Source organism: Leuresthes tenuis, unplaced genomic scaffold (genome assembly GCF_036924035.1).
Source record: "Leuresthes tenuis unplaced genomic scaffold, fLeuTen1.0.hap1 SCAF_10, whole genome shotgun sequence".
Classification (NCBI taxonomy): Eukaryota; Metazoa; Chordata; class Actinopteri; order Atheriniformes; family Atherinopsidae; genus Leuresthes; species Leuresthes tenuis.
In genome coordinates, this window is record NW_027325364.1 from 4,130,058 (window position 1) to 4,155,468 (window position 25,411).

Genomic DNA, 25,411 nt, shown 5'->3' on the forward strand with positions numbered 1-25,411 from the left:
AATAAAGGGAATCTGTCTACACCAGCGCGTACACACACTCATGCATGCTCCTACTTCACACACACTGGAGTGTCGATTACACCTACGCACAGAACCAGACTTTGCTCAAAAACCCTTAGATGTGTTGTATGAAATGTGATTATTCTTATGTCAAGCTGGTGATTAAAAAGCAAATGCAAGTCAAGTGAAATCAAATCATTTTTAATCAGAGGCTTGTTGCATCTCCACAAAAATCCTTTGACAAGGTAACAAGCATCCTAATAAAAGCATTACCCAAGAACCATTAGCATATGAATCATTCCATACGAGGCTTTTTGAAAGGAGACATCCACAGGGCTGGGTATGAGTGTAAGTGAATGGCATTCAAACAAACCATAATAACACCAACAGCGACCAACTCCTACCAAATAAAAGGCTGTGATAAAAACACATATATATTTGAGTATTTGTCTAGACACCTAATACGAGTTTTATGTGTTAAAAACAATCACATAATCCAAAAATTTGTGGTGAAATTGGAATGTCTGAGCATCCTTGGGCTTTTTATCTTCTTTTACGACACCTCGACGTGGGCAAGTCAGTCTGAGGAGGACGATACTGTGTCAAGCAAATTGTTAAGGCCGGGACGTGCACTAACTGGCTTTGGGGAGCCGCGTCGACCCATCAGCACACATGAGAGAAACATACCTCTGCATCTGTTTTTACGAGGCCAATAAAAACCCTCCTCTGTCTCTGGCTCAATTGCCACCCTGGCTGATTTATGTGCGTAAATTCACACCGCATTGCTCCATAGGAGAGGCTGGCAGATGGCCAGGTGTATGGAGTGAGCAAAACCTGTGTGTCTGTGGCGGTGTGTGAGAATTAGCTTGTTTAGGAGCAGGTCTACATGATTAATGCCAGTGTGTTTAAGTCATATGGGTGAAGCACATTAGGCCTCCAGCTATTGTACTGATGTACCTACAGCACTGAGTGACGTGAAATAAAAATCACACGCCGCCGTCTTTGAACTCTTCGTGCCTTGTTTTAGTCTTCGTCTTTACTTTCTACCTTTGCAGATCTACGCATGTCATGTTTTGCACTTTCATTGCTTTGAAAGCTGCTTTTGAATCTGCTGAAAAGGCGTTGTTAGATTTTATCTGCAGGAAAATCATGTCCTGAAAATATCCTGAAAATTTATAGCTTCTAATCAGGCTTCAGTTGCACAAATTAAAACACTCACAGCAGGTTTTTCCAGCCAATACATTTCTTTTCTTTTTATTCTTCTCTTTTACTTTAAAGTCTTGTGCAAAGGCCCCCCTCTTTGTCTCTGAATCTCTGCCCCAGCCTCTGATTATAAAGATGAGCTGTGAACTCCTTAAGTGGCCCTGCTTATGTTCAAGCACCGTCGCTTCAGAATATAGCGCTCTTTTTAGCTTTGTATGGGCTGCAACTGCCAGCATGCTGAGCCTTTTCATGAGGGAGGCTTGCTTTTGGAGACGGGTGGGCCCATGCCTCGCTCTTACTTTTCTTCTTACCTGAATAAAAGCCAAACCTTCACTGAGGACAGGACAGAGGAAGCCTTTGTCGGCCCCTCTCACCTCCCAGATGCAGCTGACCGCACTTCAAATGGGCTTAAGTGGTAGAAAGTTGCCACATACCTCTCAAATGAGGGACACTGACTTGCACAGAGGGTACAAAGTTGTGCTGTGGTATGCAGGGATTTTAAAAGAGCGACTGACTAAACGATGTTTGATCTTTCACTGAGCTCATCATCACTGAGCGAGCTTTATTTTTGAAATGGGAGGGCTGTTAGTGCTGGCTAATGCATGGTAAAAGGTCAAAATTAGCACAAAAAATTATCCATCAGTTGTGCACCAGCCTCACCTGTGTGGCGAGGACAGGGATGAAGCTCATTTACATGCTGGAAGAATGTAAAGTATGTTCTCTAGTGTGCATGTTGGCAGAGTGAATCAGCTCTTATTCATTCCACGTGTTTCCAGACCGGCTGCAGCTTGATACAACAGGAGAGAATTTGAGCTGTGCAACAAAACACCGTGTTAGCGTGGAGCTTGTATGCATACTAGCTGTTGTCACATGTAAAACAAGGCATGTTAATGAGGTGTCTGTGTTTGTACGGTATAAACGTGGAACAGGATGAATATTCTGAATGAGAAACACAACAGAAGGACGTTTTGTGGTACTGTTCCTGCGCTTATGTCATGAGCTTTGTCTTACATGTCTGGATTCAGTCTATTAAATGACAATAAGGAAATGATACACCGCTTCGTTTGCTCCACACCTGCCGTGCGTTCATTTCAGTGCCAGCATTCATCACCAACTGCAGGCAAAGACATTCATTCTTATAGTTTAGTCTTGCAACAGAAAGTTGTCTAAGTTAAAGCTAATGATGTGCTTCAGTTCTCATAAGTGTGCGATTAAAGTGTTGGGAACAAAAGTCCCTTCAGATGTGTGATGAGTTAAGACGGCAATAGTGCTAATGTTTAATTTTACGTATATTTGGGTTACTCTTGCTCTATATTTTTGGTTTCCCTTTAGATCTCTTGAGTGTGCTGATGAGACACAGTCAAGGCTTGAACCGACGTAGTTATCTCCTGAGTCGTTAGTGTCAGAATGTTCTAAAGACGAGTGGCTTGTTAAAATGGGTCCGTCATTTCATTCTGAGACTATGGAGGAAATAGAATTGCTCAGAACTTACACGCACACCCACTTCCCCTAATAGAGTGGATGGTCTCATTACCTGCTTCTAGTTTCCAAGCAGTGGCAGAAACCACATGAAACAGATACAGGAAATGACCCCTCGGTGCTCAGTCTTCAGTTTCTGAACAGTTAAAGCTACTGAAGGAAGCCGCTAATAGCAACGCTAACTGTAAAACAGAATAAAAATGTTGGCTCGCACAGTGGAAATTCACTTGTTAATCTGACTTTCTTCTTGCTTCCCAGACTTGGATTCCACAGAAGGAGCTGAAGGAGTCATTGTTCATCCGAGCACTGACACATGATGTGCAGAGGCTTACTACTGTAGCTACCTCAAGGGCAACATCTGGGCTTTTTTTCCCTCATGCACTGTTTTTTTGGGGGGTAGCTCTCTCTTTCTCATCGTTTGTTGATAATTCAGAACACTGAACAAATGCTAATCTTTTCCTTTTCAGTTGCGGCGGAGTCATTTGCATTGAGTGGATCAAAAAAAGCTTTTCCAGCTTTTCTTGCCGTGATTGTTGTTCACTTTGGAAAGCGAACAAAGGAACGTAAATACGGTCGCTTTCCGCGCATCACAGACGCGATATATTCATGTGGCGTTGCAGTGGCTGACCTCTGAAAGTCAGTTTTATGTTTACAGAGGAACACAAAAGCAGACTGCCTCAGAAGAGAGAAAGAGAACAAGGTGGTACCTGTACAGGCCGACTGGGCGGTGTGCTGATGAGTGGAGCAGAGCCCATCGCAGAGGCTGCTGTGAGGCTGCGCTCCCGTTCCTCCTGATAGATGCGGTCACGCTCAGCTTCTGGAAGCTGCAGGAAGTTCTGCATGGCGCGCAGGTTGACCAGCAGCGACTGGGACGCCGTCTTGGGGTCTTCCTCCTTACGTAGGATCTCAGACAGTAAGCCCTAGAAGAAAAAAAACAGAAGTTGTTTAAAGAAATGATGGAGAGGAGAGTAACGAAAAGGGAGAATAATCACAGACGCAGGTGGTGGTTTCACCTTCTTACACTTCTGTAGAAGCAGGTAAAGTAGGAGGATATACCGTGTTGCTGCACCATAACTTCCCCTACAGGTGGCAATCATTCCCAATCACCCCATCGAACCAAACTTCATGTTCTCCCCCTTCTCTCATCCTCTCTTCTCCTGAAGTGAAAAACTATCGCACGGCTCCATCACTCCATTTCCAGATGACAAAACCACTTCAGCCCAAACTTCTTGTTTCATGTCTAATTTTGCACATCTCTGATATGTTCTTTAAATTGCTTTGGATAAGAGTGCAGCTATTTAGGTGAAATGTCTCTTTCAGCGGGCAATCAGTGTATCCTCTGTTTACTTTTCAATAGCGCTCAATTCCATCATCATGAGACAGTGATGACTCCATTATCAGAGATGTGTGATTGGGCCTTTTCATCAGCTCTTGGCCACACACTGTGCAAACCGTCGCTCTGCTTCTCTCACCATCAATACGTGTGATTTGGTAATAAAACAAGGTGATGGGGAAAACATGCCATCTATTTCTAACATTTAAGTTCTCTTGGATTAATGAGCGGAGCTTGAAGATGTGGCGGGCGATGTATGATGACTAAAACACACGCATGTTTTGACTGGAGAAGCACTTCATGTATAGGAGTTTTCGGTGGCCTATGATTAAACTGTGCTTATCGCGGTCTACATTATTCACTGTGTGTGTGTGCTTTTCATTCTTTGGCATCCACTCCGACTGTCTGCTTGTGTATACGGTCGATCAGTTTCCTCCCCATAAAGGAAAACAACCACAGCTCCTCCCGTGTGTCTCTTCTGATCTACCTCCTGCATCGACAGCAGCCCTTTCGTGTCACTATCTGGTGCACCTCCCCCGCCTTTTATTAATGCCGGCTTGTGGAAAAAAACACAAACCTAATAAATAATCCTCTACGGGCGCACTCTCCAACCGCACATTGGGCTAATTCCTCATATCAGCCACAGATAAGAGCCGTGTGTTAGAGCTTCCACAATCTGCACAAAAACACCACTGTCTGACTCGACCATGTGACACACAAACATCTATTTTTTTTTTGGGGGGGGGCAGCAGGGACTTTGTTATACGTTCCAAATCTGATAGATTCTTATCTTTTTTCTTCCTTTTTCACACATACCAAATGAATGAAAATAGAGTATGAGCCGACTTTAGGTCTTAAAGGAACAGTGTGACTGGGAGCCACTTGTCCTTAATCAGTATATTACTGAAATGAGTATGAACCGATGTCAGCGAGGGCGCCTTGGAGAGTCGATACTCTCGAAAGAAGATGCAATAATGAGAATATTTCCGTGTCCCTTCACTTGCTGCATCAGCATCAGCGATTTAAAGGCTTTTTTGGGGTGAACATGAAGGAAAGTCACACAGTAACACAAACTAACCAGTCAAGGCAGCCATATACCAGCAACTCTCGTGTTATTTTTGTCCAAATTGTTCCAAATTGAAAAAAGGCTTTCTGATGGCAGGGAAGGTAATAAAATCATAAATATATTAAAATCTTGATGAAATAAGACAACACAAATAGCCTTGCTGCTGACCCTGTTTCTGGGCAGGCAACAGGCTGACCAGCCTAACATCAAAGAAACCAAACTACCCCTTTAAGAAATTAACACCACCATCTGTGTGTGTGTGTGTGTGTGTGTGTGTGTCAGCCGTCTGAATATGAAGAGAAGCTACATATTTTAGCAGTGAGAGAACGGATGGCACGACCAAACCTGGGATCGTTCACATGGCAGACTGCCAGCTGTCCTCAAGAACAGTAGAGATGCTATCTGGAGTGAATGATAATTATGAATGAGGCTGTAGCTTCAAACAGTAAGTCTTTCTTAACACTTCACAGCAGACCAATGAAACTTTTCTTTAAGAGTGAAGTGTGTTTCCTTTTCAAACAGCATGCTGGTGAGAAACCTTTCACAGAGAGGGAGGATTTTTCTTTAGGTTGGATGAGATGATTTAAGATTTTAATGGAAACATCAGACAATAAATGCTTAAAACATGTTAAAAAGCTTTAGCAAAGTGAATTACACCTGCCTCACTTTTCACCTGGTAGTGTTACAGCTGGGATCAACAGATGCACAGACTGACCGCTGCCACAGCTGGCTGGAGCCCCCCCCACAGGTGGGCCCACACTGCATCGCTGAATCTCATTGGTTGAATACTCGGCAGGACAAACGTGCCACAAATATGTAAGCTGCACAATCTACCAATGTCTGTAAGTTAGTCCACAGTTCAAAGAACTTATAGTAGAAAATACAAATTAAACTCTTTAAATAAGTTCCTGCATGTCCCGAATGCATGAGGCTGAATTATTTGACCTTTCTTTATAAATATGAGTGACAATGGAATCGATAGCAAAGGTCAGTTCAACTGATGCTGTTGTTTCTAAGTGAATGAAGTCTCTGTCCTCACCTGGGTTCTGTTGAAGGCCACGCGGGCAAAGACGGCCTGTGAGATGCCGGCCCGCTTCAGCTCGTCCCTCACCCACTGGTAGATTTCAGAGGACACCTCTGTGTTGGATGCGACCTGTGGCTCCATAGGCTTGGTGTGGGAGCTGCGGTTGACGGGTGGATGGTTGAGGTACTGCTGCGACAGGGACTGCTGCGCCAGCAGCCGGTTCACAGCATACTGCTGGTTGAGGATCTGCGCCATCACTAGCTGCTGGTTCACCAGCTGGGGGCTGATGGGAGTGGAGACCAAGCCTGGGTGGTGCAGACCGGGAAGCTGGGGCTGCCGTCCACCGGCCTGGCCGCTGTGTGGGGGCGGAGCATGAGAAAGAGGCGGCACTGGTGAGGAAGGAGTCTGCTCTGCTGTGCTGCCTGGGATAGGCTGCTGCTGGGAGAAACCCATGTGGTTGTGGTTGTGGTTAGAGCCAGGAGGGGATAGGTCGGACAGGCTGTCCATTTCCGCTGAAGAAAGAGGGAGGAGAAAATCTTAACATGGACTTTAGAAAACAACCATTTATCTGAGGTTTACTTAAAACACAGGGAAAGAAAAGCAGAGAGAAATACAGCAGCTTTGGAGAAGGAGATCAGTTAGGGTGACGTAAAAGTTCTCATTTCATTGACCCAGTCGTGAACATCATTTTAATGGCTCCATAACCATAGTCTCTAATCAGAAGAAAGGGAACAGACCTGGTCTGCGTCACATCAAATTTTTGCCTCGGGTGAATCTTTGCCTGTCAGTTAACATTCCTGTTTACTCTCTACGGGAAGGGAATATAGTCCTGCAACCAGCGAGTCTTCCAAAGCAAATCAAGGAAACCAAATTACTAACACAAAGTTACTGGATTTTGGTGTCCTTCCTATAACCAGCGCCGTTCAAAGGCTTCTTCCTCCCTGACTGGATACGACACAGCTGATCAGCCAGCCAGCGGTTTAAAGAAAAAAAGAAGATGGAAACGCAGATAAAAGAGCTTCATTGTGTTTGACCTGTCTTCCACAAGCCATGCCTTCAAAATTAAGTTCAGAATGTCTGTGGCCTCGTGGAAAAAAAATAAAATAATCTTGCACAGACAGTGGAGTGTGTGTGTGAAGGTAAAGGATTAATGTGTGCATGTGTGTGTATCCACAAAGGCAGAAGCAATACTGCTAAATCTGATTCTCTCTTTGCATCCTTAATTCTAAAATAAGGAACACACGCTAGCCAATATGACATTTATAGGGGAAGATGGTTTAAATATAAATGTGAAGAAGTGGATGAAGACAGAAAGAGTACACATCAGAGGGTGTAGAAGCTACCTTCTTTAAACGTACTTTAACAGATCTGAATTAAACTGTTAAAAAAGAAAAAAAAAATCCATCTGCATCATTTAATGGCACTTTTAGGAGATGTTTGTGGTATCTCTGGCTTTGGGAATCCTTAAGTCCTATAATGGCTGCTGGGGAATATTTCAAGACAAGTTTAAATTATGTGCTTAGAGGATGAAAACAATGATTAAAGATTGAAAGTACTACCCACAGTGAAGTGAATAAGCAGTTGGAACAGCCGAATGTTTTCAGGTTACCGCTTCTCTTTACAGAAATCACTAATGCTGAGGCTTTTTGCATATACTGTGCCGAATGAGTGAGGGGGCAGCGTTGAGGAATTCATACGGATGCCAGCATTAACACCTCAGAAGTGGGCTACAGCCTCCACATCCAGCATGATATTGGTGTTGGGAGGGAGGGGGAGTCTACATTTTACAGTAGATGAAAGATCAAATGCATGGCTGTTTTTTTTTAAAAATACCCGCAATAATCGTGTGTATGAACTGCTGTTTTATAACTGTCAGCCAGCACAAAACAGCCGGTCTACGACAGGTCTATTGAACGTTTGTCAAAAACAAACGATGTGGAGTGGAGGGGTGGGAAGGACAAAAAAAATCTTGGTAATAATCACATCTCTTCTCATAATCCCTGGCATTCCCTGGCTCTGATGGTATGGCATGCCTGTTCACTTATATGTGTGTGCTTGCTCACGCAGACTGCTGGGGGGCATACTCACAACACACAAACACAGAGGCACATGGAGGCATTTCCATGCAAATTGAAAAGAGAAGGGGTGACAGAAGAGCATGGCAGGCCCTGGGAGAAAAAGGCTGCCACAGAAGCGGGAGTCCTCGTGTGGAATCCTGCCACAAAAGAGCCCCGGATTAAACGCACAATGGGAATGGGATGTTGGCTGTGGGAGGGAGGGAGGGAGTGCGTGCATGTGTGTGTGTGTGTGTGTGTGTGACGGAGAGAGAGAAATGAGAAAGAGACACATTGACCCAACTCTCGCTCCTTCATTCGCCTCCCTGCACCAGCAAGGACAAGTCAAAAGAAGCCTCATCCCAGCCGCAGGCGGCAGGTAACACCACTTCAGCTGAGGAACTTGGCAGTACTTGTGATCAGGTACCGACTCCCTGTGACTTCAGCCTCCAGCTGTTTGGGAAATGCAATGTGCTGAAGCAAATGCAGAGACACGTAAGACGCCAAAGCGTAAAGACATGGCCGTGCTATTCTCTCTTCCAGCTTTCATATTTGGCATTTCACAAGCGCTTTCTCTTCCATTTGTTGCCACACGGAGCAGAAAGAAGCTCGCCCTGAATATTGAGTTTGGGGGGGTTGCCACGGGCTGTGGTGGGCACCTGAGGCTTGTGCGCCAAGTTTTGAGGTTTGGCTAAGATGTCATGTGGGTACTAGAGTTTGTGTGAATGTGAGTAAGCACTTCTTGAGATGTTATCACTGCCTCTGTGTATGAATACATAACGAGGTTAGATGCTTATCAGGACGTGATGTCCTAAACAATCACGTCTTATAAATTTAACAATACACTAAGTTTAAACGTCGTTCCCTCTTCCCTCGGTGTATCACACCTCTTTGAGTGCATGTTAAAGGTTGGCAAAGCACAGAGTCCACATCAAAAGCAGTGAAAACACCCTTCCTGAGCTGTCAGAAAGTCTGGCTTTTCTTCCCCTCACCCGTCTGCATCACCATCAAACACAAAATGCTTCCCCGATGGGACATTTTAGCACACCGAGAACATGAAATGAGCAGCTACCTGCACAGCATCTCTGACCCTTAAGCTGAGCAATCAGAGCAGACCAGATCTTTTGAGAACCTGGCCTTGAAGAAGAAGCTAAAGTTACAAATATTCCAGCATATCTGACTCTGTAAAAGGCTCATTCCAAACCAAGAATGAGCTAGATTTTCATACGTGCATATTCTAATGTGACTTTAATTGGTTTTGGGATCAAGATAAAGATTTAGGCAGGAAAGTAACTAGTAGGCATTCAGCTTATGTAATCTAGGCCCTTAAATGATTTAGTGTGTGCGCATCTTCGTCTTCTTCTTGTAACCTCAGCAGCAACTTTATGGCAACATAAACCTGGTCCAATACTTTGCATTAAGCGTTAGGTTCAGAACTGAGTTAACTTCAAGAAAATTGGGGTTAAATGTGCAGCTGTTATGGTTAAAGTTAGGTTAAATACGGAGAAAATCAATTCATACATGAACACAAAGTCATCCGTGTGTTAAGTCATCTGTGTGCACGTTTGTGTGTGCGCCCATGTTGCAACATACCTAGCGCATTGGCACGTGGGCTCTCACGGAGGACACACGTCCCCAGGTAGCCCTCCAGCTGGGAGGGTTGGCGCATGCCTGCACAGTCGGATGGAAGAGCACGCACATGCACACACACACATGCACACACACACACACACACAAACACACACAGCGCAGAGTTGTGAGGAAAGAAACAAAGGGTTAAGGATTTCCACAGATCCACACCAGCTAAGCAGGAATAAGAAATAACAATAAATTCACCAACACCAAAGGCCAGACTGGCAGCTGCAATATTTTCACTTTTGAGAAACATAAAACCAGAAAGAAATAAACTGTGACAGAAAACGTGTAGGAGTAAGCAAAAAATACACGAGAGCAGCAGGTCTGAAGTAACTAATGTTGTCACTTTAACAGCAGAAAAAGGGATCAGATAAGATATGATCACAACGCAGTATTTGCATGGAGGCTGCGGAAACATTTTGATACAGAATCTCCTCCGTCATCACAGTGAGCAATAGCACACGGGCAAAGAAAAAAAGATTAAGTTCAACAGATTGCTAAAACTAATATCTCAGCGCTGCACTCCCTTATGAGTCTCCCAACACAGAGCTGTTCTGCTTAATCAAAAGACAGGAAAATATATTGGAAGTCTATCCCCAGCCTTGGTGCTACTGGAATTACAGTATAACCCCATTTCCTGGCAGGTCAAAGGGCATTTTTTGTAGATAATGTAAGGCAATGCATTGGCTGAGGGTAGATAAGAAAACATAATTGAATTCTAGTCCAGGCGACGGCAAGTTAAAGTCATCACTGCCTGTTGTTTCGTGAAAACTTCTGTGCAAAAGCCCCTCACGCACACAATAACATTCAGAGGCCTCTCTTTGGCTCTGGCATTAGTGTTAGTTAAGGCAATAATGGATAATTCAAAGATAACACGGGGTTCAACTGCGCCGAGTGCTGTTGAATTATTAGATAACAAGATAAAAATGTATTTCTGCAGCATGCAACAGCAGGAAGACAAAGAGACGACTGGTTAGGGGACGATGACTGGTGTGAACGTGTAAACCAGTGTGTATGTGCAAAGAGACAAAAGTGTGAGCGCCATACTTTGCGCCCCTCCGTTTTGCTTACCCATCATATCTTTTGTCTTCTTGAAATGTTTATACCAGCGCCCAAATTCCTGACACTTCGCCGCCGACACATTTGCATAGTAAGTGCTGTTCACAATGGAGGAAATCATACTCTGAAAGAGAGAGATTGATTGAGACAGACGGAGAGACTTTAGATTGTCATTGTGGGAAGCATAGATATAATATAAAGGCTTGTGAAACATGCAGTAACACCGTAGCTAGTCAAAACACTTAATATAGGGATATGGTAAAACCCTTTACCACCCCCCTATTTGAAAAAAAGCCAACTGAAAAGTACAGGACATGCAGAAATTTGGGATCCTTTTTTCATACTAACAACAAATGACATCCAACAAGGCTTTATCTGTATCTGAGCTTTTTATCAAATGCCACTGAGTTTGTTTTACAGAGTGGGTACATCATAGCATCAACCGAGTTTTACATCTGTTGACATCAAGAGGAAACGGCAGGAAAGATATTTACCTTCAAACTGAGAGGCGATAGAGGCTTATTGAGCACCAGCAGCTGTGGAGTTGAGCAACGTAAACAGATAAGCTCCTTTTATTTTTCAGCTGTTTATTGAAACAATCTGTTAGAGGAGACAACTTTAAGCAGACTCAAGGCCACGGTGAGCATGTCGTTCTACCCTATCCCAACTCTCCCTATACAGCCGGCTCTGTGCCCTCTCAACGTTTACTTCAACCGTTTACCTTCACCTGAGAAAAGACAAAGAGCTGTTTTTTCCCCATCCAGTTTCATTAAAATGAATGCTTTAACACCTTGCCAGCCTCCGGGTGAATATCGAGGTTGGTGCAGGAGAAATTGTTTTTGATTGTTATAAATATTCAAAAGAACCAAACCATCTGTTTTCAAATTAAAGGTAAGCCATCTTTATCATTTTCTATAATATATGCGCTTGGAGGATGGTGGGGGAACCTTCTGGCAGAGGAGCACGGCAGCCCGAGCACGAATGAAGTGCTTCGGGATGCTTCTGGTTCTCTGGCTTCAGCTTCTCTGCACAAAAGGGGGGTAAAGGGTGACAGCTGTGCCATCGAAAAGGTCGGTCAGACTCCTGACCTCTCCGATAAAGCTGTGTGCACATCATGCAATAGCACCACTGCTAAGTCTGACGCTGAATACAACAAAAACTTTGTGCACACTCAAAGCTTTCTTTGTCAAGAAGCAGCAAACTTACAGGATGTGGAGTTCATAAAAGCTGTTGACTGCTGTGCGACCGTTCTTTAGAACTAAACCCACCAAAACCACTAATCATCCAACGCGTCATTCCTCTCATACCTGCCTGCACTGGGTGGAGTCAGATGGAGCTGCCTTTTGTTACACACATTCAGCTGCTTCTTCTTTCAGGGAAAAATAAAGACAGCTGAGGAGAGTCACATTGGTGGCTGCAGCTGGGTGTGAATCTGTGCCAACCAGGCTACGGTGCATCATCCCGTCATGATGAAAAACAGAGGGGGGTGGAGAGGTCTGCAGTTGGACTTGCACAGTATAACAAAGCAGTCTTTTATAGATATATTGAAAAGCCTTCATTCAATAAAAACCCTGATGGAGTTCAGGTTAGGGTTAGGAAGTCAGAATTAGCCTTTTAATGGGTGACTCCATGAAGCAGTTCCTTCTCTTGGATTTATGCAATATTGTTATTATGGAAAATTAACTGCTGGGTCACCCTTCTCTGCTCTTAAAATGGCAGATCCTCTCTGTTACTTATGATATACAGAACCCAGAGTGAACCAGAATGACTGATATTCTTTGTGATTTATTGCCTTGGAAAAAGTGAATATTTGGGACGACGATATGTAGATTTGGCAGCTTAACCTGGTTCTACGTAGCCAACTCCAAGCCCAAAGATCCATCAGAAAATGGAAGATATTACAAAAAGAGAGTTTTCCTTTAAGTCAGGGGGAAGATGAACTCCTCTCCTCCAGCCTGCCATGTTTTATTTACAGTATATCTGGGCTAAGGCGGCTCCAGGCAACAAACAAGAGGCCTGCAGATCTTTCTCACTCCCTTTTCCTCCGCCATCTTTGACACAGATGTTCTAATAAACGCTGCTCATTAATCAGCCCTCTCCCTCAATATATCACTCTACCTCTCACAGGGGGCCCTGTCTGTGTGTGTGTGAGGGAAACAACACACAAACCTACACTCCCTTCTCCCCACTGCTCTGTCACACACACATGCAGACCCACTAAGTGAAATCAAGCAGATAACCAGAGCCTCTGCTTCCACTGTGGTGCCAGCAGGAGGCCTGTGCTCGGGTTTGTCAACAGGTAGCAAGGCTGCGAGTGTGTGTGCACGAGTCCCAGGGTGTGCCAGTTTGTGCGCGTGAGCTTGTGTGTGGACCCTTTAAGTGATAGCCATCTGCAGCACAGAGAGCTTATCAGCAAGACCAGGAAGTGGCACTGGGCTACTATCGGTCCCCAACATCTACTCCACTCCCCAACAAGAGAGACAGGAAGAGAGAAGAGTGCACGTGTTTGTGTGTGTGAGTGTAGGAGAACAGCAGTGCAGCAGGCAGGTACTGCAGGCAACCAGCTGCCAGCATTACACTGCTACACACACCGGCACGCACACACCAAGTACAACTCCTGCAGACAAACACACGAAGCCGTTGCAAACGCACACACATTCAGCTTAGCCTGATGTCTCGAGTCAGCTGGGGAGAAAAGGTGCATCCTAATGCCATCATCTAGAAGAGCTCAATTATGGCACATATCCCCCTCAACTGGGATGACCCCCCAACCATCCAACATAACACACACTTAGAAATACACGCACCCTCACACAAACACAAACGCACTGGCAACCAGCTTGTGCCTGTGGCAGCCGAAGTGGTAAAGGCCTGCAAAGATGGCATTTTGATGACTATCTGCTGCCACACGACGCAGCAGCTGGTGCATCAGGGGCCGCCCGGTGAGAGCGAGCAGGGGGTGGGCAAGAAGCGGTGGTGGTGGCACCGGGGAAAGAGTGAGGTGGAAAGGTGGGGGGGTCTCCTTTGTTGCCATAGTTTCTGCGAACATGAGCAAAGGGGGTTGCTAGGCTTGTAGACAACATCGGTAGCTAAGAAAAAAAAAAAAAAAGCCTGATTGGTCGATCAAAGCAGGAAGGAGAAGTTTAATTTAGCAAACTCTTCACCGAGATATTAAGTGCGAGTCCTTAGGAGTGCTTCCTGTGTCTGCAGGAATCAATTCCTCCAGCAGATAGACAATAGCCATGAGTGAACGCTTTCTATTCCTCAGGACATTTGTAGGCCAAACACACAAAGCATGACTCCTCGCTACAAAAGAATCAAACTAAATGTTTGACAAAGCACCAGACAAAAGGAGCATTTCACAAACTAGCCCCCCACCGTCCCCCTCTCTGCTCTACTCCTTGGTTGTCCCCTCAGAGCCCTGTTCAGAGGTGGGCTAATTCTCTTTTGCTCTCATCTGTTAACCTCTCTTTTCGGCCTGGGATTACGCAGCAGAATATCAAGGAAACACTAATCCTAAAAAGGTGCCAATCTTCTGTTCCCTCCTGCTACGCCCCTTTCTCCTCCTACTGGCTTCACTTGTAGGGAAATCTAACGGGGAGGGCCAAAGGCAGGGAGTCCGTTTATTGAGGCAACGTGTGGACAACATTCATTTGTGACAACCAGGCTCAGCTGGGTGTAGGAGAAGCAAACCGCTGCTCTGAGTGGAGCCGGCCACATGCTGCCCCACAAAGTAGCAGATGTCAAACAACATCATGGCAGCCATCTTTCAACATTGGAAATACAGACGCATTTAGATCTGATTATGAAACAACAACAGCACAGAAAAACTACCAAGATGCATTTGAATTTATGAAACAGGATGGGCATGTTTAAGCTTTCTGTCGTGAGTTTACAGCAGCGCCGTTTAGATTCTAACTCGCTGTTAATATACAGATGAGAAAGAAGGAAATAGATCAGAGTCTAAAGTGTTTCAGAACCGCCTTTCATCCTCAGTGAGAAAGCTTAAACAATCTCTCAATTTATTTTGACGCTAGTGTGTGTGTCAGTATGGCAAATATGTGTCTGAGACAGACTGAGTGTGCTTTGTGTGTTAAATCCTCTGAGCTAGCGTGTGCTCTCCTCTGAGCCGTCTTCACATATGGACCGTAAACAGGGTGATTACCAGACCGGGCTGGGCTCCGCCTGAACGCCACCCAGGGACTCTTTACATCATCAGCGCACTGCTCATGCCCAGCTAAACACACACACACACACACTGAGAGCATCACTTGCTCGTACTCATACACACACACGGCACAAATGAGGGTCTCCAGGTGGCCATACGGTGGCCTGGGAGGAGAGCTGGCTTCATCCTGAAGGCACACACGCATACGCAAATAGCACTTTCACACATACATTCTGTACATTGACAGACGTTTCACGAGCATAGTCGAGCAAACGCACACGCACGTCTCATTGAACTGTAGCTCACACACACACACATTATCGGTCGCTGTGAGAGATATATTGCCTTTTCATTCCATTCACTCCAGAGCTGCCTCTATGATATACTGACTACTCTGCCTGTTAATACAATATCTGCACTAGTGCTTTCTATTGAACCTCCCAGCTGACAAAACAACACAGAATATAACACCTAACATGCGAATGTGCAATTTTCCAGCCCGATGCAATGAAATGTTGAGAATGAACTAAAAGAGAGAATAAGCGAAAACAATCCAGATCGTTCTGGGTTGGGTCCAATGTTTATCTAACAATAACCATATGTTCAATAACACCTCTACTTTTTGGCTGCCACTGCATACCAGTCTGTGTGTGAGTGTGTGTGTGTGTGTGTGTGTGTGTGTGTGTGTGTGTGTGTGTGTGTGTTGTGGGTGGTGAAAACAAAAAAATAATAAAAAAATCATGCGGCAAACAAATAACAATAGCCATTGATTTGGATTTTCTATGCCGATTCTCTTTCCCACTTGATCAAACTCAGGGCATTTGATAAGTGAAGGATAAAAGACGGAGGTGATGGAGATAGGGGGGTTGTTTTGTTGAGTTATGGTAGCAGGGGGAAGGGGTTGAGAATTTTTCTGTTTTCTTTTATTTCTTTTTCTTTTTTCAATAAACAGTTTGGGCTTCAGCACCTGTGATAAAGGACATTCTTTAGCCAGAGAGCTCTGATTCATGTCTTTGAGTAACTCCTTGAGGGCGTTTCTTACTGTAGAGTGGCTCCATTGCTCAGGCGGCAGGTCCTCCAGCTTAGGACAACTGTGGAGAAAGAGAGGAGACACACAAGGGTGGAGAAGGGCGGAAGAGAGCAGGGGTGAAGACGGAAAAGATAGGGATGGAGGAAGAGAGGATGGGGGACAGTGTAAATCATATGAAACAGATCAGATACATAAGTAAATGACAGCAGTCGTGCTTTTCTTTATGCACGTTTTGAATTAGAAATCCAAAAAGTAATAAGTTTTATGCTCACTTGGGGAGGTTTTAAACGTTTTAGCAATAAAGTTCATGTGCAAAGAGAGCCGCAGCTTTTCTCATGTAGCAAACATTCAGAGATGCTATTCATTTATGGCTAATTCTAGATTAAATGAGAGAAGCACACGCTGAACAACTGAAAACCTTCTGAAACGCTCGTACAGGGCAAAAACGACCGCTTTTCTTAGTTCCTTCATCACAGCCATGTGATGACAACGCAAACTAGTTTATTCTCTTCACACCATGAAAGAGAAATGTGCATATTTTGTGTGCTTATCTTCGCAACTTTTCATAAGTTTGCCTCAAATTTTCCTAACGTATAACAATATGGAAACGTGGCAACTCTGATGACATCTGGAAATGACTAAATTCTGCAAATAGGATTAAATATTCAGCAACAAAACAAGGTTTTTGAGGCAATCTTTTGCTACTTATTTGTTATCTGGTGTACAGTATTGAAGGCAATCAACAGGAGTTTAACGACAATCTCTGAGCCACGACTTCCCAGTTTGAATGATGGAAGATTTTTAAAAAAAGGTGATAAAAAGCTGAATCGTTGAGTTACTGCAACGTATTGCAGCTCTCCATCAGACATTGTAAAGCCAGAGCCTAATGCTTCATCTTACCACTGACCAGCAGTCAAACTTCAACCGGTAAAAAGTAAGCAGTTTTTTTGGTAAATATCACTGCACTTCCTGTCGATCGGCTGATCATTTCCACACTAATCAAGTGTTGAGCGACAAACCGGCAATTTGGTAGCAATTTATTTTCCCCAAAACAAAGGTGCGAAACATGTTTGTTGTGTTAGTTTAATCCTGTTTGAAGTGCATATATTGATGAATTGAACCCACATCAGACAGGCAGAGAAGAAGAGACAGAGAGGAAACCAGAGAGAAAGAGCTCCTGCTCGTTTTTCCTGCTGCAAGCGTCCCTCCAAGACAGACAGATTTCATTTGGCGCATCAAGCAGATGCATCTGGAGATTGCTCTGCCTCCTCTTTCTCTGCCTCCCTCCTCTCTCTTTCATATTCTCCCTCTCTCCCTCTTTCTCTCTCTCCTGATTGTTCTGATTAGTTAATTACTTTATACAACACATCTGCTGGATTGATGCATGAATTATACATCAGCTGCATGTGGCGACTATTATTTCGTGTTACTTCTACCTTCCTGGCTTGTTGTGCTCGGCGAAACAATTTAAGGTCCTACTGGGTAGATCTCTGCAGCAGTTGGGGTGTGGGAGCAAATCCGATAACTATACTGACCATATACAGCTAAATCAAAATGCATTCCTTTATCAAAAGCAGTGGCTTTGCCTTTAGCTGGTGCAAGAATAGTGTGCTGTAGGAATCAAGTTCCACCTGAAAACTCCTGGGTTTTGAGAATAAGAAGCACTTTAGTCGGTGGGTGAGACTGGAGGTAAGTGACCTATACAGGAGTAATACTTCACATGTGCACGACACATGTTCTGTGGTTTTTCATCACCGTTATCGCTGCATTACTTTTGGTTAAACCTGGCTTTGAATTAGACAAAAGCGAGGGGTGTTGAGTCAGTGAGTGTACGACACTGTTTGAGCGTCTGACCATAAATCTGTCCCGTGCTGTGTTGGAAATATTACCAGCAAGGATATAAGAGGAGAAGGGAATAGACACCGATGCGTTCAACGGTCGAGGCCAACATCTGCTAGTATGAAAACACACAGACTCATCCGCGCACACACTCTTATCATGCCAACAATGGATTTTCCAGAACACCTTAAACTGCTCCAGCAGCTACAAAGCCTCTGGGGAGATGGAAGTGAACAAGAGGAGGGAAAGACTGAGAGACAGGCTGGGAGAAAGGGGTAGTGGAGAAAGACAGCTATCCGTGCATTCAGAGGCTGGCAAGCCAGAAATAAACACAACCTTCTGTGTTCTGGCTGGTGGACGTGTTCACATCAGTTGGTGCATGTGTGAGTGCTTGACTGGTGAAGGTGGGAGGTGGTGTGGGAGACAGAAGGAGAGGGGAGGAAGAGGCAGAGCGAGGTAGAAAGAGAGTAGGAACAGCTCTCCAGAGAGTTGCAGAACACTGGGTTAGCATGCAGCTGGCACGAGCCTCCACACCAGCGCCACTCGAGTATCTGTGTGTCTTTGTGTCCATGAGCACATACGAGTCTGTGTCCAGGTCTATAAATGTGTGTGTGCTCTTGCTGTGTGTATAAATACAACAGAGCCACACACCTGCAGTGAAGGATTCAGCCTAAAATACGGTGAGTGATGGCAGAGGACAGCTAGCAGCATTCAGTGTCAGAACAAATATATTTGACTTAAAATATCCAGGTGCAAGCAGGTTTATTTATGGACTTATTTCAGGTGAACAAACTTGCATTCATCTGCTGGAAAGTTTAGCAGATCCACATTCTGTTTTCATCATTATTATTGTGAAAATAGATAAAGCAGCGCCTGGTTTAATAACTTCTGCTTTATTATCTTATTACCAATCTCCAAAGCAAAATGTCACTCTTATGTGCAAATAAGTTAATATCACTTAGCAGTTAAATTTAGAGCAGAACGGGAGCTAAATCTACTTAATCATGACCGTGCAAACTAAATTGTTAGCAAAGACGTAAGGACTGTTTCGCTATCTGCTCCCATCTCTTAATGGTTAAATTGACAAATAAAACAGTTTCTGTCTTTCATTACTATCAGTGAGTGGAGGAAGTTTTCATTAATCAAATGGGTTTTTCCCCATTTCCTGGGAGCGGTCAGTCTGTTGTGGGTGTGAGTAATAATGCTATTTTCAGTATCAAACACGCAGATTGGCACCTTCCGTGCTGTGCAAGTTAGCGTTTGAGTCCGGGATTAATTCGACGCTGCAGCGTATGCGTTAAAGGGAGCGTTGTTTGGAAAACTTTGGACTGTGCAGCCGGACATCTATGAGCAGCTTTGATGACGCGTCACGGCTTGTGTGTTTCTTACCTGTGCAGCTGGATCTTAAGCGTGACCACGTGGTAGACGTCCTGCAGCATGTCAGCCACTGTGGCGTCCGGTGCATCTGTCACATATGACAGGGGGACGGGGTTCCACTTCCCCACCTGAATCATACCTGTGTGATGCACATACACACATCAGCTGAGGAAATGTGGACACTCTTAGGCTAAATAACAGATGTGGACATAAGAACGAGCACATCTGAGCATCTGAGCTCGCCGTCGCTGTTTAATTTAAAACGGTAACACATGTACAGTGTGAATAACACCATGTGTAGGCACCCTAGAAGCATCTTGGTGCCATAAACACTCTTCGTTACTCTTTATTTGCTGCTGAAATCACAACAACCATGCGAGAATTTCTCCTGACAGTCTCAAAATCAGCGTCAGCCCACACAGCAGGATGTGAGAAGGAGGACTGCTTATGGGAGAGGTGGACTTGGATGTGTATTTATATACGTGTGTGTGAGTTAGTGTGATGAACAGGCTATAATAAAAGAGCATGCAAAGAGCCACCTTGAAACGGCTAACCTCGGCCTGCGTGTGCTCAAGTGCAATTAGCAGAGCCTTTCCTCCACCTACATCAACCACGTCTGTATATAAATATATATACACCATGTAAATGTGTGCGTGCACTAATATAAATGTGCATGTAAACATTTTAGCAGGCAAACCTGCACTTTTAGAGAGGGAGAGCATGCATGTGTGAGGGAATGTGTATGAGTGTGCGTGACCCTTTGGAGACTTGAGCATCTCCTGTCTGGGATCAGTGTCAGGATGTGTTACTGTGGCTTCAGATCAGCTGGCGGTGGGCTATTATGGTCACGAAGTGTGTGTGTGTGTGAGGCACAAGGAGTGTGTGCACAAGTAACAACATGTCACAGAATGCTGTAGACGAGAAGTTAGGCGGCATTAAGAGAGACGAGACAATAAAATGAAAGAAAAGTGGCTCAGTGAGCGTCAGTGGTTACCTTTGGCCTGGGCTGCTGAGCTGTGGGAGTAGCCCAGTGACAGCAGGGCCATCTCGATGAGCTGGTTGAAGAGCATGTCCTTACGCACCAGGACAAATTCGGCGTGCTCCTCCTTGCTGTCAAAGTCCATGGGGTTCTCATAGTGCTCGACCACACAGAACACAGGCAGCATGTTGCCTGATGAAGCAGAGACACAAGCGAAGACTGAGAGGGTTCACATTTCTTCACATGCAAACTCTGACCTTCAGTTTTCTACCGCTGGAAAGGATGAGATTAATATTTATTGCTGCTGATTAAGTTACACTGAGTGTCAAGAGATTATAGGGGAATGAATTAAGAGGCGCTGGATGGAAGAAATCAACTTGCACCATAAAGACATACTTCATCTCTTACAGGGCAGTTTCCATCTAAGCTTCCACCTCTTTGTCCCAAACTCTCACATCAACTAAACATTACAAAGGTGCAACATCTATTTAGCAGGTTCTGCTGAGCTTTAAGGCGTCACAAAATCGCAGAGTCGGCCACAAAAATCCTTCTACGCGTCCCTCTCTTTCAAAGTCAAGGTGCCGCAGTCACATTTGCCTTTTACACTTCCTGCCAACCCAAAATCATCTTCCCACGACGCAGCGCTTCCAATCCTGAACAAGCTCCGCAGCTTGACGTTTGCTAGTCTGTGTCAACAGCGACTCTGCAGTAAGGTGGACTGAACAATCCGGACCGTTCCACTGTGCAAACTGTCCCAATATGCTCTGTAATTGAAGAAAGTTTAAGGACAAAGAGAAGACTTGACTTTCTGAAGTTTCCCTCTGAGTGGGAAAAGGAGAAACATATGTGTTGGTGAAGAGTATTGCTTCATGAGGGGTCCCGTTGCCCCCCTTTGCCGGTGCTTCTCCGCTCCACTGTCACCTGGACAAATTTCTCTATGTTTATTGTCACTGCAGACAAAAATGATTCGTATTCTAATATTTTCAAATCCCAGGCATTCCAGAAGATGCGCACAGCTCTGGCAAAACAATCAATAAGCCGACAAATGCAATGGAATGTGCTGAAAGAGCTGCTTTTCTCTCCCCTGATTTTAATAGATAAAGATCTAACAATAAAGACTGCTGTGTAGGTTCATTTGGGGGATCAATACTGGCTTTGTTTCCAGGGAGCCCAGAGAGGGCCGCGGTAAATATTGTTTCAGGCTCGGACACAATGCCCACTGTGGGTCCTCTGCGAAGCCTCGGCGGCGGATCGCCCGACTCCCTCGGCTGCTTCACCCTCTACTAACATAAAGAGCGAGGAGTGGGAGAGGCGGAGAAGACATGGCCGACCACACGTGGTGGGAGGCCAAGAGAAAGCGAGATGATGAAGGCGAAAAATTAAACACGTAAGACAGAAAGTGGCAAAGAAGAGAAACGGCCCATCCGAGTGCACTCACAGCCACATTCCAAGAGTTCCTGCATCCCTGTTGGCCAAAGAAAATCAAACAGTTGAGCCTAAGCAGCCAAAAGCTATTACGGATCCAAACCTGCGAGTTCCGAAACTCGTTTCCACCAAGAGCTAAAAAAAACATAATCATAAAAAGGTTCATACACTGGATAGCTTTTACCCGCCGTGTTTTTCAGGAGATGACACCGGTTAAATTAAAAAGCTATGTCACAATCTCAAAGTAAAGGCTCCCTTCAAACAGCAATGGCTCTTAAAGGACTGAAACTTTCCCTCAATAAACAAATGTCAGAGCAGGAGGGCTCGGGCTGGAGAGAGCAGCAGTGGCACGGCGCTGCTGTGCAGCACGACAGGAATAATTCTCACACTGCTCTTCTGTTAGCTTTTGTCTGGGCAAATAAGTGGGAGTGTGTGCAGAATGTGTGTGTGTGTGTGTGCCCAGATGACTAAAGAAGCATTGTAAAAAGGTTTAAGAGTTTTGGAGAGCATGCAGGGTTGGTGGTGGGTGGAAGATAACGTTGCTGTGTGTGAGAGAGAGAGGGGGAGCCATTTAAACTGCATTTAGATTGCCTTCCTCCATTTACATGGATTACTTTTGTCTTGTTCCTGCACAAACGAGCACAGAACCGAGTTAAACTCTACCGTGTTCGGTAGATTTAGGTCAGTGCTGCAACTAACGGTTAACTTCTTTGTTGGTTATTGTTTTTCTTTTAAAAACTGTGATTAATTTGTGAAGCATGCGTGTCAGACATTAGGGGCTGTGAGAAATTAAATTTTTGATTATCAATTAATCTGCAGATTTTCCTCATTAATCATTTTGTCTGTGAAATTAGAGAAAAGAAGTGAAGTGTCAGAACTTCAGATGTGGACACCTCAGATCCCAAAATATACTGTTTTACCCGCAACTTTATGGTAAAATGATGGGTTTTTTTGCTGGTTAGTGAGATTGTTCCTGATTTACCTTTAAAATCTGAGGTGAAAACCAAAGAATTTATGTTTAAACCACTCTCACGTTTGATTTGCATCATCAGAATAAAATCAATTTGGCTTAAACTGACCACAGGATGGACATAGTAATCGTTTCACAGCTGGTTCAGGCTCGCCTACCTCTCTTGTGGCAGGTCTTCAGCAGGTGGTTGCTGGGTTTGTACGGGACCCCGGCGAGTTTGGCCCCGGTGCTGCCAAGCCTGGCCCGGCCCAGGGGGCTGCCGTTCTGCTCCAGCCGGGGCAGCTTGGCTGGCGGGGCCTTGCTCTCCGCCATGCTGTTGACCAGCTCAGAGTTCTCCTTGCCCAAACACGTCTCGCTGAGATGTTCCATCATTCTCAGCACCTCTGCTCACTATCACCTGAGGAGGCACAAACACAATGAGTCAGCTGTCAGCGGAGATATGTGTGTGTGCGGCATAAAAGGAGCAGGAGAATGTACAGCTGAAAAGTGATAGGAGTCGAGGAATGAACACTGCAGCTTTTGTGTTGATACTGCCGGCATGTGAAGACGTGAAGGAGCATTTTCAGAGCAAATAAAGGTGCCATGAGTAATAGAGAAGCCTGAATTCTGTCAATTCACCTCAGTTATGACAACTCAGGCCACAGTGACGTTATTGTACCACTGTAATGCTCCCATTTTCAACACATGTATTATGTATGCCTGTCCCACAAGAGATTCCCATGCAAGAAGGGGCAAACAAGCCCTGGTTTTAGTGCAAACACGTTCATTTGCTGGGAGATTCCACTTGAATGAATACAGCGGTGCCTGCACAGCGGGGGAATCTAACGTAATTCGGTTTGTGAGTCACTTCGTGTGGCTTCGCATTCATGACGCAGCTCGGAGGGAAAAGGAGGCGAAAGGCCGCAACGCCGTTTTGCTGTGACACACACACACACACACGCCATCAGCAGCCTGACTTTACAGGTGCAAATCTTATTTTTAGATTTTGCAAGTGCAGCACAATTTTCATTGCTGGCAATAAGTTTACAACTTTAGGAAGGAGGGAAAAAACAGCATGAGGAAACTCCAAAAACAGGCAGCTGCTGACTCATGAGGGCAGTCATCAAAAGTTAAAGTGGGAAAGAAAAGACCAGGGAGGAAGAGACGGACAGGAAGAATTAAGGGAGGCTCCATCGCCCACAGGTGCTTCAGTACGCAGATACGGTGCCATAAACTGAAGCAGACCATTCATTATCACAGCAATAAGGGTCAAATTTAAGATTTGATCAATTACAACCTAATGATGCATGCAGGGAAACGGGTGTTCATGGACGTGATGTGGAATGCTGTTGTCAAAATTACCCACCCCCACGCAAAAGATCATGAACTCCATCATTCATAACATGCAATGAGGCAAGTAATTCCCCACAAAAAAGAAGGGGGCCAAAGGAATCCAGACCCGGATCCAGGTCAGGATTTTTAAATGACCTTAAAACAAAAAAGAAAAACCGGAGCAGTAGTTCAAATGGACACATTAAAGGGGAGTTAAGGTGGGATAAGTTAGGTATGACACAAAAAAAAACTAAAACCAACCTGAAACGCAGCACTTCAGCACTGGAGAGCATATACCAGCCTGGATAACAAGTCTTCCTCAAGTTTGGCCAGTGTAGAAAAGAAGAAGGAAGAAAAAGAAAGCCCCGAACAGCTCCCGGTATCACTCTACGAGTGCATGACAGCGAAAGCTGATCAGAATCGGTGCCCAACAACACGCTTTCTCCTGCTCCTCTTGGCAGCGGACGGGCAGGCGGTGAGAATCAACAACAAGCCGGGTCTGTGCGAGGGACGACGCGGTCGAGATGGACCGTGACAGGCGAACATTGGTGAGCGGTTATGTGTGTGTCTGTCCGTGCGCGCGCGTCTCTCTGTGTGTGTGTTTGGCCCCGAACGTTAGCTAATTCCGGCCAACTGGAGAAAAAAAACGGCAACGGAGAGCGTTAAAACCTGCGACATTTAGCTTAAAGTGAGCGGTTAGCCGCGTCCATCGGTTACAAGTGACGGCGACTTCAGCTTTAGTTCGCACCACAACATCCAAATCAGCCGTACTGAACTGTTAGCAGCCGCCTCGGACACAGTTGTAATGATAACAACCGCCGTGAAGACCGAATAAAAAAAAAACAACCCTCGTTGTGTGTGTTCGCGGAGAGACTAACGAACACAAAAATAGCTTAACGTCGGCTTAGCTAGATGTGACTACCGGCAGACTGGGGGAGAAAAATAATAATAATAACCGACTGTGTGCGAGTCTCGCTATGGAGGCGACGTGGAGACGATATGCGGACAGCCGAAACAGGTTCGCGAAATGAAACAAGGAGAAGGGGGTCAAAAAGTGCGGTTTACTTTCCGATGTCGAGGTGGAATAAGGCTTGCTGTGGATGCATAAGAGAGCTGCCAGCGATAGTAATAGTAGGAGGCGTCCTGTTGGATGGGGATTGGCGTCCGGACGGAGCTCCTCTTTCTTTCTATCTCCCTTTCTGTCTCTCCCCTTCTCACTCCGTCTCTCCCTCTCTGTCCCCATTAAATTATTAGTTGTATTGACTCATCACTCCCCCTCTTCTCTCCGCGCTGCTGGTGCTGCCGCTGCCTGCCTGCCTGCCTGCGCTTCCCCTTTCTCCCCCTCAATTCAAATGGCGTGACAGAGGGGGTAAAAAAAAAAAAGAAAAAAGAATTGGGGTGAAATACAGGAAAAGACGGGGGTGTACTTTTGCGTGTGTGAAGTGGGGACTGTGCGAGA

At 45.1% G+C, this 25,411-nt stretch overlaps 2 protein-coding genes across 8 annotated transcripts in view; one reads left to right on the top strand and one right to left on the bottom strand.

The window, feature by feature from the left end:
• satb1b (SATB homeobox 1b) overlaps positions 1-25,411 on the bottom strand; it is a 55,731-nt gene that overhangs the window by 20,297 nt on the left and 10,023 nt on the right. For 3 of the 7 annotated variants that reach the window (XR_011917304.1, XM_072393613.1, XM_072393611.1), the window contains exons 2-9: positions 22,800-23,038; positions 20,262-20,438; positions 19,280-19,406; positions 15,989-16,112; positions 10,866-10,977; positions 9,753-9,830; positions 6,121-6,617; positions 3,390-3,602 (exon numbers count right to left, since the gene is read on the bottom strand). Coding sequence is in view for 6 of the 7 variants with exons in the window: in XM_072393613.1 (XP_072249714.1) it covers positions 3,390-3,602; positions 6,121-6,617; positions 9,753-9,830; positions 10,866-10,977; positions 15,989-16,112; positions 19,280-19,406; positions 20,262-20,438; positions 22,800-23,013 (1,542 nt within the window). In the remaining variant the exon portion in view is untranslated. Of the gene's footprint in view, positions 1-3,389; positions 3,603-6,120; positions 6,618-9,752; positions 9,831-10,865; positions 10,978-15,988; positions 16,113-19,279; positions 19,407-20,261; positions 20,439-22,799; positions 23,039-24,213; positions 25,314-25,411 lie in introns of those variants that run through there. The other 4 variants (XM_072393616.1, XM_072393615.1, XM_072393612.1 and 1 more) reach the window with 3 other exon arrangements.
• Positions 2,721-25,411, top strand: part of LOC140315989 (ubiquitin-conjugating enzyme E2 E1-like) — a 341,997-nt gene continuing 319,306 nt past the window's right edge. The window contains exon 1 of the mRNA XM_072393632.1: positions 2,721-2,727. The gene's annotated coding sequence lies outside the window, so the exon portion shown is untranslated. The remainder of the gene's footprint in view (positions 2,728-25,411) is intronic.